Source organism: Vipera berus (assembly GCF_964194415.1).
Source record: "Vipera berus genome assembly, chromosome: Z".
NCBI classification, from domain to species: Eukaryota; Metazoa; Chordata; class Lepidosauria; order Squamata; family Viperidae; genus Vipera; species Vipera berus.
In genome coordinates, this window is record NC_138205.1 from 10,798,407 (window position 1) to 10,812,949 (window position 14,543).

Consider the following 14,543-nt stretch of genomic DNA (forward strand, 5'->3'; position numbering starts at 1 on the left):
AGCTGGAGAGATATTTTCAGTTTAGTAGAAGGAAGATCCAATCATATTCCAACTTCCCTTATGTCAGATTTTCAGTGCAAGAAGAGCTTTGCTCTTTACAACTAAAGTTTATCCATCTTCTATTCAGTGGCAACAAATACAGATAGTCCTCAATTTACAACCATTTGTTTAATCACTGTTCGAAGTTAGAATAGCACTGGAAAAAGTGGCGTATGACCATTGTTTCACACCTACGACCATGGCAGCATCCACATGGTCACTTGATCAAAATTCAGACTCTTGGTAACTGACTCATATTTGTGACTGTTGCAATGTCCCAGAATCATGTGATCACATTTTATGACCTTCTGATAAGAAAAGTCAATGGGGAAGCCAGATTCACTTAACAACCGTGTTACTAACATACCTATAGTGATTCCCTTAACAACGGTGGCAAGAAAAGTCATAAAATGTGGCAAAACTCATTTAGCAACTGTTTTGCTTAATAACAGACATTTTTGACTCAGTTTGTGATTTTAAGTCAAGGACCACTTGTATTTAATCCTGGTCTTAGAACCTGGCATTCTGAGGATATACTGCTTCAAGCTATGGAGGCTTTATTGTAGCTCAGCAAGTTGTTCAATTGTGCAAAGCCTTGCCATCATAGAATGCCATACTGAATTCCATGTATTCATTTTACAGTTATTTTAAATTTTGTAAAGGCAGTTTGGGGCTCTTTATTTAAATCAATTTCACAGTATCATTTCATCTGAAAGCGAAGGAGGAAAGGAGGGGAGGAAATCCTCTTTGTGCTGTTGAATATTATTCATAATTTTATGAACTTGCTTTACACCATTTTTTTGTTCATGTGGAAAATATTGATATTATATAAACGTGGAGGAATCAGGCGGTCTTGAGCATGTTATCTGGACTGAGTTCGACCCTGTTTCCCCTGATGATGTGGACAGGATCATGGGGAGACTGAGCACCACCACCTGTTTGTTGGATCCGTGCCCCTCCTGGCTAGCTTATGCGGCTCGGGAGGGAACACGAGGCTGGTTCCATGCAGTAATAACTGCTTCTTTGAAGGAGGGTGTCTTCCCTGCCGCCTTGAAGGAGGCGGTGGTGAGGCCCCTTCTCAAGAAGCCTGCTTTGGACCCGGCTGTTTTAAACAACTATCGTCCAGTCTCCAACCTTCGCTTTCTGGCGAAGGTTGTTGAGAGTGTGGTGGCGCATCAGCTCCCTCTGTTCCTGGAGGAAACTGATTATCTGGACCCGTACCAATCGGGCTTCAGGCCCGGACACAGCACGGAGACGGCATTGGTCGCGCTGGTGAATGATCTCTGGAGGGCTAGGGACAGGGGTTGCTCCTCTGTCCTGGTCCTATTAGATCTCTCAGCGGCTTTCGATACCATCGACCATGGTATCCTGCTGCGGCGTCTCAGGGGGTTGGGAGTGGGAGGCACCGTTCTACGGTGGTTCTCCTCCTACCTCCAGGGCCGCTCGCAGTCGGTGTTGACAGGAGGGCAGAGATCCGCCCCGAGGTCTCTCATTTGTGGAGTTCCTCAGGGGTCGGTCCTCTCGCCTCTCCTTTTCAACATCTATATGAAGCCGCTGGGCGAGATCATTCGTGGTTTCGGGGTGGGGTATCACCAGTACGCTGATGATACCCAACTTTTTCTTTCCACCCCGAACCAACCCAGCGATGCCCTCTCCGTGATGTCCCGGTGCCTGGAGGCGGTTCAGGTCTGGATGGGGAGAAACAGGCTTCGTCTCAATCCCGCCAAGACTGAGTGGCTGTGCATATCGGCATATCGGGTTAACCAACTTATTCCACCTCTAACGATGGGGGGTGAGGTGTTACCCCCCGTTGATAGGGCTCGCAACCTGGGCGTCCTCCTGGACTCACGGCTCAATTTTGAAGACCACATAGGAGCCGTGACCAGGGGGGCTTTTGCACAGGTTCGCCTGGTGCGCCAGTTGCGTCCCTATCTGGACCGAGACGCCCTACGCAGTTACTCATGCGCTTGTTACCTCCCGTCTGGACTACTGTAACGCTCTCTACATGGGGCTGCCCTTGAAGACCACTCGGAGGCTTCAACTGGTGCAGAATGCGGCCGCGCGAGTTGTAATGGGGGTCTCCCGATACTCCCATGTAACACCTCTACTCCGCGAGCTGCATTGGCTTCCGGTTGCCCTCCGGGTGAAATTCAAGGTGCTGGTTATTACCTATAAAGCCCTACATGGCCTGGGTCTGGGCTATTTGAGGGAACACCTGCTGCCGGCATCAAACGCCCTTCGCCCAGTGCGCTCCCACAGGGAGGGTCTGCTCAGGGTGCCGCCGGTGAGAGATTGCCGGCGGGTGACACCCAGGGATAGGGCCTTCTCAGTGGGAGCGCCTGCCCTCTGGAACCAGCTGCCGGTGGAGCTGAGGACTGCCCCCGACCTCCGATCATTCCGCCGGGGCCTGAAGACCTGGCTCTTTGAGCTCTCGGGCCCAGGCTGAGGAGAAATTTTTAATTGGGGTTTTAAGTATACAGGGTCAATTTAATATTTTTTAATTTGGTTTTTTTAACTTTTGTACGGTGGATTTTTTAATTTCCTGTAAACCGCCCTGAGTCCTCAGGGAATAGGGCGGTATATAAATGTAACTAAATAAAATAAATAAATAAATAAATTTAACAGTAGATCTTCTAATCTCTGTGATGATTTAAGTTAATCTGTTCTTATGTTGTTTTTGGTTTTATGGTACCCATTTTAAGGTGGGACCTCAAAATGCTCAGTTCATGGATTTAGTTAAAAGTGATCCTACAATGTTGAATAATAATAATAACTTGGGAGTCCTCCTAGATTCACGGCTTACTTTGGAAGATCACATGGTGGCCATGACTAGGGGGGCCTTCGCCCAGGTTCGCCTGGTGCGCCAGTTGCGGCCCTATCTAGACCGGGATGCCCTGTGTACAGTCACTCACGCGCTCGTGACCTCTCGTTTGGACTACTGCAACGCTCTCTACATGGGGCTGCCCTTGAGGACCACTCGGAGGCTCCAACTGGTACAGAATGCAGCCGCGAGAGTCGTGTTGGGAGTCTCCCGATACTCCCATGTTACACCTCTACTCCGTGAGTTGCATTGGCTCCCAGTTGTCTTCCGAGTGAGATTCAAGGTACTGGTAATAGTGTTCAAGGCCCTACATGGCATGGGTCCGGAGTACCTTAGGGAGCACCTGCTGCCGGCATCAACTTCCCTCCGCCCTGTGCGTTCCCACAGAGAGGGCCTCCTCAGGGTGCCACCAATCAGAGAATGTCGATTGGTGGCCCCCAGGGGGAGGTCCTTCTCTGTGGGCACCCCGGAGCTATGGAATCGGTTGCTGGTTGAGCTCCGGATGGCGCCCGACCTTTGCTCCTTCCGACGCGATCTGAAAACACATTTATTTGAACAAGCCGGCTTGGCCGGATGGGGGGTGGGTTGGGTTTTTTATTGTTCTTAATATTTGTATTTATTGTTTTTTTTACCTTGGGCATTATGTTTAATTCCTTTTAACTTTTGTATTTTTTGTATTTTATACATTTGCCCTGTTCACCGCCCTGAGTCCTTCGGGAGAAGGGCGGTATACAAATAAAATTAATTAATTAATTAAATAAATAAATAAATAAATAAATAAATAAATAAATAAATAAATGATAATAATAACAACAACAACAATAACAACAACAACAACAACAGACTTCCTTCAGTACAATTCAAAATTTAAATAGGGTTCTCAAAAGAAACTGGATCATCATCCATGGGGATGGAAATGACATTTGTTTGGTGTGTGTTTAAATAATAGTTACACCACTGTCCCCATTTTCATTTTCTGACACACTGCAAGGATGCAATTTTCATTTCTTTTCCTTTTTTCTTTTTTTCTTTTCTTTTTTTTTGCAATGTAGTTTTAAAATACAAGGATTAAAGAAAACTGCATGTAAAACAGTATCAGCTTGCTGTATGATTAAAAAATAGCAAATTTGTGTAAAAATGGGATGAAACTGTATAAGGTGTCCTCAACTTATAATCATAACTGGGACCAGAAATTTGGTCGTATGCCGTGATGGTTGTAAGTTGAGGCACCCAAGTTACCAGACCCAATGTTATGACCATTTTTATAGGGTTGTTAAATGAATCTTGTGATCATAGGTACAAACCCATTCTTCCAAACTAACTAAAAATGATGCGAATCGGGGTCAGATCACTGCAGGACGTTGCAACCAGTTGAAATGTGAGCCGATTGTGAAGTGCCTGAAATGTGGTAATGTGACATTTTACAACCATCGGAAGTGCTATATTTAAAGAACTCTTTCCGAAGCTGTTGTAACTCCAAATAGTCGTTAAATGACTAGTCATAAGTCAAAGACTACCTACATTTCCGAAAAAATTGACCTTTATAGCCAATGAAACTATCAAGTGATTTCCCCCTGCCCCCATCTTTATACAAAGGTTTCCTTAATCCTTTCAAAGCATCAGACTTTCTAAGGAAAAATATCCTGAATTTAGCCGCTCATGAACCTAATCTCAACTGCCAAAATTATTCTTAAGAAAACTGAAAAGATTGACTGGTGACCTCCCAATAGGTCCATTATCAGGACAAGAAGCAACGGATGGAAACTAATCAAGGAGAGAAGCAACCTACAACTAAGGAGAAACTTCCTGACAGTTAGAACAATTAACCAGTGGAACAACCAGCCTCCAAAAGTTGTGAATGCTCCAACACTGGAAGTTTTTAAGGAGAGACTGGACAACCATTTGTCTGAAATGGTATAGGATTTCCTGCCTTAGCAGGGGGTTGGACTAGATGACCTCAAAGGTCCCTTCCAACTATTCAGTTCTGTTCCGTTCCATTCCATTCCATTCCATTCCACTATTCTATTCTATTCTATTCTATTCTATTCTATTCTATTCTATTCTATTCTATTCTATTCTATTCTATTCTATTCTATTCTATTCCATTCCATTCCATTCCATTCCATTCCATTCCATTCCATTCCATTCCATTCCATTCTATTCTATTCTATTCTATTCTATTCTTAACCTATCCTATTAGCAAATAGTTCGGATCTTCATTTTAAATTCTTTCATTTTACATCCACTCTATTTGACTTTGGGGGAAAGCACTCATTAGAAATGCTGCAGATAAATTTTGAAAAGGACTTTTGAAAATTCTAACTGGTGTTTCTTTACAAATAAATAAATAAATAAATAAATGATGGGGTATAGTATAGAATGAAGCTGACCCTGAACTCTGGAATTATAAAAGGGACTGGCGGCATGCACCAAAGTAAAAAGGCTGTTCTACCACGCAGGCAAAATTCTTCAGATCCAACTGCTTACCTTAACAGGGAACGAAACCACAGTCTGTTTATGCCAGCAACCCATCTCAACAGCCCTGGAGCTGGGATCTGGGATGTGTAACAGGAGACATCAGCCTTTCTGCCTGGGCTGGCTTGACAAGTTGTTTTTATACAACAGACCCACTGGCAGTCAGACCAAAAAGCTGACAGAGCCTCAAGTGGCAAAGTCAGGCCAGCAGGTTTTAAGATGGCTAAAAGAATGGGGGTCTGGTGTGCCCTATCACCCATCACCCTGGGCCAAAAAACCCTAGAATTTGGGGGAAGGGAATGAGAGCTACAATCCGGCAAAAGCTTTTGGAAAAAAGATCCACGCTAAACTAACTACTTGGTAGAGTAGGGATGATAAAAGATAAAAAGGCAGATGCTGATTCCAGACTACTGTGGTGTTCTAATGATGAAGGGGATGATGAAAAGTGGGTACATGTAAGTCCTCAACTTATGACCACAATGGAGCCCAAAATTTCTGTTGATAACCAAGACATTTGTTAAGTGAGTTTTGCCCTATCTTATGACCTTTCTTGCCACAACTGAATCACTGCAGTTGTTAAGTCAGTAACATGGTTGTTAAGTCTTCCCCACTGACTTTGCTTGTCAGAAGATCACAAAACCCAGGACACTGCATCCGTCATAAATACATGCTAGTTGTCAAGTGTTTGAATTTTGATCACGGGGGATGCAGCGTGAGAAATAGGTCACTTTTCTCAGTGCCGTTGTAACTTCAAACAGTCACTAAATGAACTTTTGTAAGTCTGCAATCAAGAGCACAAATAATACAGAAAGAAACCAGTGTACAGACCTGTGTGGCTGAACTGAATAAGCTGTAACTTTCCATGGTTAAGGAAGAAAAGTCAGAAAACTTTCTCCTTGCAAAGTCTGTCCCTATAAACCACGGGTGGCCAAATGTTTACCAAAAGAAGTCCTTTTTTTTTTGGTTAAGGATTTGGGAGTAAATCAGAGGCAAAGGGAAGTAATGGCCCTGATCATGGCTGCTTTGAGAGTTACTAGTAAATCAAGCACAGGTTGTTTTGCAAATCTATAGAATTCCTAGAGAGCCAATCAGCATTTGCCCTTCCTGGAGGAGACCTGAGTGCAAAGAATTGTCAGCCAATCAGGGCTTATTTGCTTCCCAGGAAATCACATTTTTCTTCCACTACTTCATGGTCGCACCCAATAAAAAGAACTTAAATTGGTAGGGGTATGCCCATGATGGTGGCATGCCCATAGCTGCGTGGGCCTCTTCACCCAAGTATGCCAGCCTGCTGCTACAGTGAGATGCCAGCAGCTGCAAGATGAATGCAGCAGATCCTCTCTGAAAGGAGTGTGCAACTTGGCTTTAAATGCAAGGAAATGCCTGGACACCAAGGGAACAAATCATGTCATCAAGGCATGATGAGACCCAATAACACTAGCATCTGATTACGAGGGGTCCTCAACTTACAACCACAATTGAGCCCAAAATGTCTGTTGTTAAGCGAGACAGTTATTAAATGAGTGTTGCCCGATTTTACAACCTTTCTTGCCACAGTTGTTAAGTGAAACACTGCAATTGTTAAATTAGTAGCACGGTCATTAAGTGAATCTGGAATCCCCACTGACTTTGCTTGTCTGAAGGCCGCAAAAAAGAATCACATGACCCTGGGACACTGCATCCGTCGTAAGTTGCCAAATGTCCAAATTTTGATCATGTGACCATGGGGATATTGTAAAGGTCATGAGAAAAATGGTCATGTCACTTTTTTCAGTGCCGTTGTAACTTTGAACGGTCACTAAACAAATGGTTGTAAGTCAAGGACTCCCTGTATTTGATTACTGGAGGGCAACCAGTCTTGGTTTACTACACTCTGGAGTTGTAGAGGCAGTGAGGCGTTATCCCCCATCGTGCCTTGCTTCAAGGCATCTGCTTGACAGCTTCATAAAAAATGTCTCTCAACAAACTTTGGTGAGCTCCCAAAGTTTGCATTTCTTGACAAGAAATGGAAAGGGATGTTCTCCTGTCTCACATGAACCTCACGTACCTGAAGAGAGGACTGTGGCCTCCAAGACGTGCCTTGGACCAGGACAAGGGGGACGGCACAGCCAGATAATCCATCCCTTCTTTACGTGCGATCCCAAGTCCCCCGCTACCCATGGGGCCACCACCCACATCTTCTCCATTGCAGCTCCCTTCCTCCTTCCGAGTCAGTGCCACCGTCTGCTCGGTTGAGGTCTTGCGAGCTTTTTGAGGGATGCTTTCTGCTAGCCGGGCAGCAGGGCAATTAAACGGGACCACGTCATTGGCCAATTCCAAGGGGTCCCCTGGAGCCTCCTCACCCAGGCTACCCCTTCGGGAGAGGCATGGAGACACGGAAGTCTCCGAGCTGGAATAGCGTCTTTTGCCACAGGGGGAAGCTGGTCGAGGTCCAAGAAGCATCCACGTGTCCTCCGTTCCTCGACTTGGGGAGTAGCTGATACTGTAAGATGGCCAGGATTCTTCAGCAGATGACCATGGCTTGGGAGATGCTCGGGGCGAGCCCAAGGGAGAACTAAGAGCAAAACGAGCTGCAGCCTCATTTAACTCATGTTCCACATCATCTCCAGCAGGGGCCTCATCGTCCGAAAAAAAACTCCAAGGGGAGACACTGCCACTGCTAGCAGGACTTGGGGTGAAGAATCCGGAAGAAGGAGCCGCTTCCCGGTAACCCCCAAAAGCCTCCAGCAAGAGATAGTCCCGAGGAGAAGAGTCCCAATCATCTTCCTCCGTCCGTTGACTTGGAGAGATGGTGGTGATCTGGATGCTGGGGCATTCGAGCACCCGGGAGCCTCCCAGTCGTACCCGCCGGGCCGGCTGGCTTTCAAAAGTGTCACCATCCAAGTTGGCAGGGCGGGGTGGAGGAGAGTGCATGCCAGCATGGCTCCCTCCAAGATGCATAGGACACGGGATGCCCAGAGGAGAGGCATAAGGCGGAGGGTCCCCAAGAGTGAGCGAACAATAGCCAGGGAGAGTGTCTGCTTCCAGGTCTGGGGAAAAAATTAGAATTAGAATTAGAGTAACAGAGTTGGAAGGGACCTTGTAGGTCAGGGGTGTCAAACTCAATTTCATTGAGGGCCACATCAGCATTGTGGTTGCCCTCAGGGGGCTGGGTGGGTATGGCCAGGGTGGGTGTGGCCTAATGCGGCCCTATCTGAACCGGGATGCCCTGTGTACGGTCACTCATGTGCTCGTGACCTCTCGCCTTGACTACTGTAATGCTCTCTACATGGGGCTTCCCTTGAAGACCACTCGGAGGCTCCAACTGGTACAGAATGCGGCCGCGAGAGTTGTCTTGGGAGTTTCCCGGTACTCCCATGTTACACCTTTGCTCCGCGAGCTGCATTGGTTACCAGTTGTCTTTCGGGTGAGGTTCAAGGTTTTGGTTACGATCTTTAAGTCCCTACATGGCATGGGGCCGGGATATCTCAGGGACCACCTGCTGCCGGCATCAACTCCCCTCCGCCCTGTGCGTTCCCACAGAGAGGGCCTCCTCAGGGTGCCGCCAGTCAAGGAATGCCGACTGGTGGCCCCCAGGGGGAGGGCCTTCTCTGTGGGCGCTCCGGCATTATGGAACGAACTGCCGGTAGAGCTCCGGACGGCATCAGACCTCCGAACTTTCCGTCGTGGCCTGAAGACCCACCTATTTGAAATGGCTGGTCTGGCCTGATGGGGGATTATGGGTTTTAATTTGTTGTTTTAGATTTGTATTACTGTTTTAACTGGGCATGGGTTTAATCTTTTTTAATTTTTGTATTGTCTTTTTTATATATGCCCTGTGAACCGCCCTGAGTCCCTACCAAGGAGAAGGGCGGTATACAAATTAAATAAAACTTAAACTTAAACAAGTGGAAGTAAAAGATGGCGGCTAAACCTCCCTCAAAAACTCTTCGGAGTGCTGGAACATCTCCGACGCAACAATCATCATTGCAGGCGTTGCATCCTCCTGATGTATTGACACCGAAGGATCTACAAGATGCTCTTGAAAAACATGCTCAGGTAATTCTGGAATCAATGGGTGATAAATTTGCACGGATGGAGGAGAAATTGGAGAAATTGGAGGAGAGAATGGAAGAGAGGATGGAACAGAAGTTCAGTGTGATGAAGGCAGACATTTTGTCTTCAGTGTATAAAGTGGCTGAATGTGTGGAAGACCTGGATGAAAAAGTGGAAGATTTGACTCAAAAGAATGCCATATTAGAAGCAAAAGTATTGGAGAATGAAGATTTAAGAGACAAAATGGACAGAGAATTGAGTCTTGCTCAATATTACCAGATGCAGTTTGCTGTTAGAATCAGAGGCTTAAAAGAGAATATTAAGGAAGATCTAAAGCAGCTGATTTCTGAGGCTCTGGAAGTGGTATTGAATCAGCCAGCATCTGAAATAAAGGGAGGCATGGATAAAGTGTTTCGTGTGAATTCATGGATTGCTAGACAGAGAAAGCTGCCTAGAGATGTGGTGGTTTATTTTGTAAAGAGGGAAATTAGAGATGAAGTTATACAAGCTGCCTTTGATTCTAAAGTTGTGATTGCTGATCAAGAAGTTTTGGTTCTAAAAGAAATTCCTCCAAAGATTTTAAGGAGAAGGAAGGATTTTACATTTCTTGTGCAAGAGCTCAAACAACGAGATATAAGGTTCAGATGGGAGATCCCAGTTGGGTTGATGGTGATGCATGAAGGTAAAAGGTACCGTTTGGTTACTGTGATGCAGGCGCGTGATTTTTATAATAACGTTTTAAAAGCAACCCCATTATTACTTTTGGAAGCTGCAAAGAGATCTGGAGAAGGAGAACATCAAGAGGTTGAAGATGGACAGGCAGAGGAGAACGGTGCTGGAGGAGATCAAGCTACAACTTCTTTGGATGATCTTAGAGAGCAGAGGGTGACGCGTGCTGCTTTAAAACGATTAAAAAATAAAAAATAAAAGAACAAGATCAGCAGATGCCTATGGAACTTTCACAACGTACTTAAATCCAAGCAGTGGGAGGAGCACGGCCTAAAAAAGATAGTCCTATCAGAGCAGCGCTTTAAGAGCTTTGGGATGATATGCATGACAACTAAATTTTTAACTTGGAACGTTAATGGACTAAATTCACCACAGAAGAGGAAGAAAGTTTTTCAATATTTAAAACAATTCAAGATAGATGTTATATGTTTGCAAGAAACGTATATTAGGGTTGTGGATCAAAAGTATTTACTGAACTCAAGGTTGGGTATGCGATTTGTTGCTTCTGCAATGAATAAGAAAAATGGAGTGGTTGTTTATGTTAAAAGTGCTTTAACAGCAGACTTAATTGAAGCAGATAAGCATGGAAGATACGTTATGATAGAGCTGCTGCTAGAAGGCAAAAAGACGCTTTTAGTTGGATTATATGCTCCTAATCAACAACAAGCTGACTTTTTTAGTTTACTTTATACAAAGCTTACCCAGTTGGATTATAAATCTGTTATTTTTATGGGGGATTGGAATGGTGTTTTGGATGTACAGATGGACAAGGCTGGAGCTTTTAAGCGCGTCCCAAGTCATGCTAGATTGCCTAAATCTTTTTTTTTTTTTGAAATGAAGATTTTATATTAATAGTGTTTGTAGTTATTCTATATGAGCTAGAGAGTGATAGATTTTAGAGTTTACGGTTGTTAGCATGTGGTTGTTTATGATTCTTTTTTTTCTGTTTTTTATACCTTGTACTTAGCTCTGGGAAGTCGGGGGGGGAGGGGGGGAGGGGTAAGGAGGGAGGGATAGGGGAGGGGTAGGGGGGTTTGTTAAAGATAAAATGTATGATAAAACTTTTTAATAAAAAAAATTCTGTTGCTAAGTGAGACATTGGTTAAGTGAGTTTTGACTGATTTTATGACCTTTCTTGCCACAGTTAAGTGAATCAGTGCAGTTGATAATTGAGTAACCCGGTTGTTAAATTAACTTTGCTTGCCAGAAGGTCACAAGAGAGAATCACACGACCCCAGTACACTGCAACTGCCAAGCATTTGAATTTTGATCACATGATCATGGGAATGCTGTAAAGGTCGTAATTGTGAAAAATGGTCATAAGTCGCGGTTTTCAGTTCTGTGGTAAATTTGAATGGCCACTAAATGAACAATTGTAAGTCAAAGACTACCTGTACAGCACTAGTGCAGCTTTTTCAAAGAAGATCTATTTGTTTTCAAAAGCTCAGGTTTCTAGGTCTCGAGTCTGTCAAAACGAACACAACTACTGTCTGTTGTGGATGTGAACAAACATGTAGGTTTCAAGCTTGATTCAGCCTTCCAAGGTCAGTAAAATGAGGACCCAGATTGTTGGGGGCAATAAACTGACTCTGTAAACTGCTTAGAGAGGGCTGTAAAGCACTGTGAAGCAATATATAAGCCTAAGGGCTATTGCTACTGCCATTTATAAAAATGTGATTAATTAAACTATAAGCAATCTTGGATGGGTGTGGTATAGTTAAGATGTTGGTCCAAGTACATCCATAACCACAAAAATCCACTAGATCAGGGGTCCTCAGCCTGTGGGCCACAGCCCACTATCGAGCCGCGATCGCTTGGCCACCGGGCCACATGAAGGGTTGGCCAGTGCATGCGCACACCCTCCCACATTCAGGTTAGCGCCACCCCGAGCATCCCGCCGGTGCTAGTACCACCCCATCCCAAGCGTCCCACTGCCCTAGCACTGCCCTGAGCATCCTGGTGGAGCTAGCGCCACTCTGACCCTGTGTGTCCCATTGGCACTAGTGGCCCCCAAGCATCCTGCTGATGCTAGCACCGCCCCAGAATGTCCCACAGGCACTAGTGCTGCCCATTGTGTCCCACTACCACTAGCGCTGCCCCATTTGCAGCACTCAGGCCTGCACAAGCCCATTTGCATGTCCGCATGTGCTTGCGTGCAGCCGTTTGCAGGTGCGCATGCGCTCACGTGCTACCCATTTGCGCGCGCGCACGTAGTGGTGCCTGCCTCCCTTTCCGGGCCGCCAAATCAAAAAGGTCGGAGACCTCTGCACTAGATGACTTTAGGCTAACTCTTTTTTTCTTTCTCTCTGCAGGTTGTCCTCGACTTACAATGGTTCCCTTAGTGACCATTCAAAGTTCTAACAGTACGGAGAAGAGAGACTTATGACCATTTTTCAGTTACAACCTTTGCAGCATCCCCATGGTCATGTGATCAAAATTCAGGCCCTTGGCAACTTATGCTTATGATTGTTACAGTGTCCCAAATTCATGTGATCACCTTTTGCGAACTTCTGACAAGGGAAGTCAAGGGGGAAGCCAGATTCACTTAATAACCGGGTTACTAACTTATCAGCTGCAGTGATTCACTTGACAACGGAGGCAAGAAAGGTTGTAAAATGGGGCAAACCTCACTTAACAAATGACTCACTTAACAACAGAAATTTTGGGGCTCAGTTGTGGTGGTAAGTCAAGGACTACCTGTATTTCAATGCCAGTCCAAACTACTCACAGGGTTGTCGTGAGGGAGATGATGATGATGATGATGATGATAATGAACAGAGTGCTCCTGGAGAAGCTACCAATTTAAGTAGTAAATAAACAAACCCACAGGCTAGCCGCATGAAATGCCAACTATGCAATCCCAGCCTTGACTCGACTCCAGAGCCAAGAGTCCAAAGAGAAGGAAGGAAAACTTGAGCTGCCTCGTTCGGAGATTAGTCACCCAGATTTCGGTTTGTGGCCATCTCCTTATGCCAAGAGCCCACATTGAGCCCCGGGGCCTCTAAGTTGGGTATAAACAGTTGGTTAGAAAAACCACCCACAATAGAGAAAGGGATTGATTTTCCTAGAAGAAACAAACATTTGGATCAACATAAGAAGGGTATGAAAAAAATGGCAGGGGCGGGGGAGAGAGAGAGGGATACACTGATTTGTTCAATTTCCCCTCTTTCTCTCTTCCTCCATGTCCTCCAGCTTAGCCCCCCCCCTTTTGCAAAAATCTGCTTCCAATTTAAAGTTTTTTTCTCCTTCCCTTGATTTCATCTGCTCTTGAGAAGCTAGGCCTAAGCTCAGGAGACTCCAGGCGCGACTCAGCCTGATCCTGTCTCTCTCTCTCTCTCTCTCTCTCTCTCTCTCTCTCCAGCCTGCTTCCCTCCCTCCTCACCCCAGAGTTGTCCTTGGCTTTCTACGCAACACCATTTCCTGTTGCCTGCCCTGGAGTTTTGGCAGCCGACCCCTGTAGCTTTTGCTTTAAAAGACTTTTTTTCCACTGCCGTGCAAGAGGGGGAACATGCCTAAAGCTTTGCCTGGTGAAGCCAAACAAAGAAAAGTGGTTTCCTCTGTTTTTAATCAATACAGGCGAGCGAGTAGGAGCAATTCCAGCAATCACACACACACACACAAACAATATCTGGAAAAGCCAACAAATATTACATCAGACCCTGGAGTTTCCCTGAAGGCCAACAAAGAGGGTATTTTACAAGCAAGGGTCCACTACCAAAAAGGCCCCGTTTTTAGGATTTGTCTTTCCAACTGTTCTTGAAGAAAACTGTCCATGGCTTACAACCATTTGATTAGTGACAGTTCAAAGTTGCAATGGCAATGAAAAAAAGTTGCTTATAATTTGTCCTTGCACCTATGACTCTTGCAGCATTCCCCCCAAGGTCACCTGATCAAAATTTGGATGCTGGGAAAATGACACATATTTACCATGTTGATCCAGAATCATGTGATCACCTTTTGTAATCCTCCCAACCAGCTTTCCACAACGGTGAAAGCCAGATTTGCTTAACAACTGCATGATTCACTTAACCACTACAATGATTTGCTTAACAGCCATGGCAAAACAGGTCATTAAATCTGGCAGGATCCACTTAACAACCGCCTTGCTTAGCAATGGAAATTGTGTTCTCAGTTGTGGTTATACATCGAGCAATAGATGCCTCTTTCTACTTGTTAGTAGACTAATATGAACAAAAGTAAAAAAACCAGCTTATTGAAACCAGCATGTCAAACCAAGTGCAGCAACACAGGGGCAGATAGTTTATATATATCAGACAACTACGCAATACCAATATACCAGGGTTAGAACAATTAATCAGTGGAATGACTTGTCTCCAGAAGTTGTGGATGCTCCAACACTGGAAGTTGTAAAGAAGAGATTGGACAACCATTTGTCTGAAATGGTATAGGGTTTCCTGCCAGAACAGGAGGTTGGACTAGAAGA

The 14,543-nt window shown here is 45.1% G+C and overlaps 1 protein-coding gene across 1 annotated transcript in view; it reads right to left on the reverse strand.

Annotated features, from left to right (window-relative positions):
• LOC308677658 (nuclear factor of activated T-cells, cytoplasmic 4-like) overlaps positions 1 to 14,543 on the reverse strand; it is a gene marked incomplete at both ends in the record, with an annotated part of 37,381 nt that overhangs the window by 16,867 nt on the left and 5,971 nt on the right. The window contains one exon of the mRNA XM_081344272.1: positions 7,383 to 8,364. Coding sequence (XP_081200398.1) covers positions 7,383 to 8,364 — 982 coding nt within the window. The remainder of the gene's footprint in view (positions 1 to 7,382; positions 8,365 to 14,543) is intronic.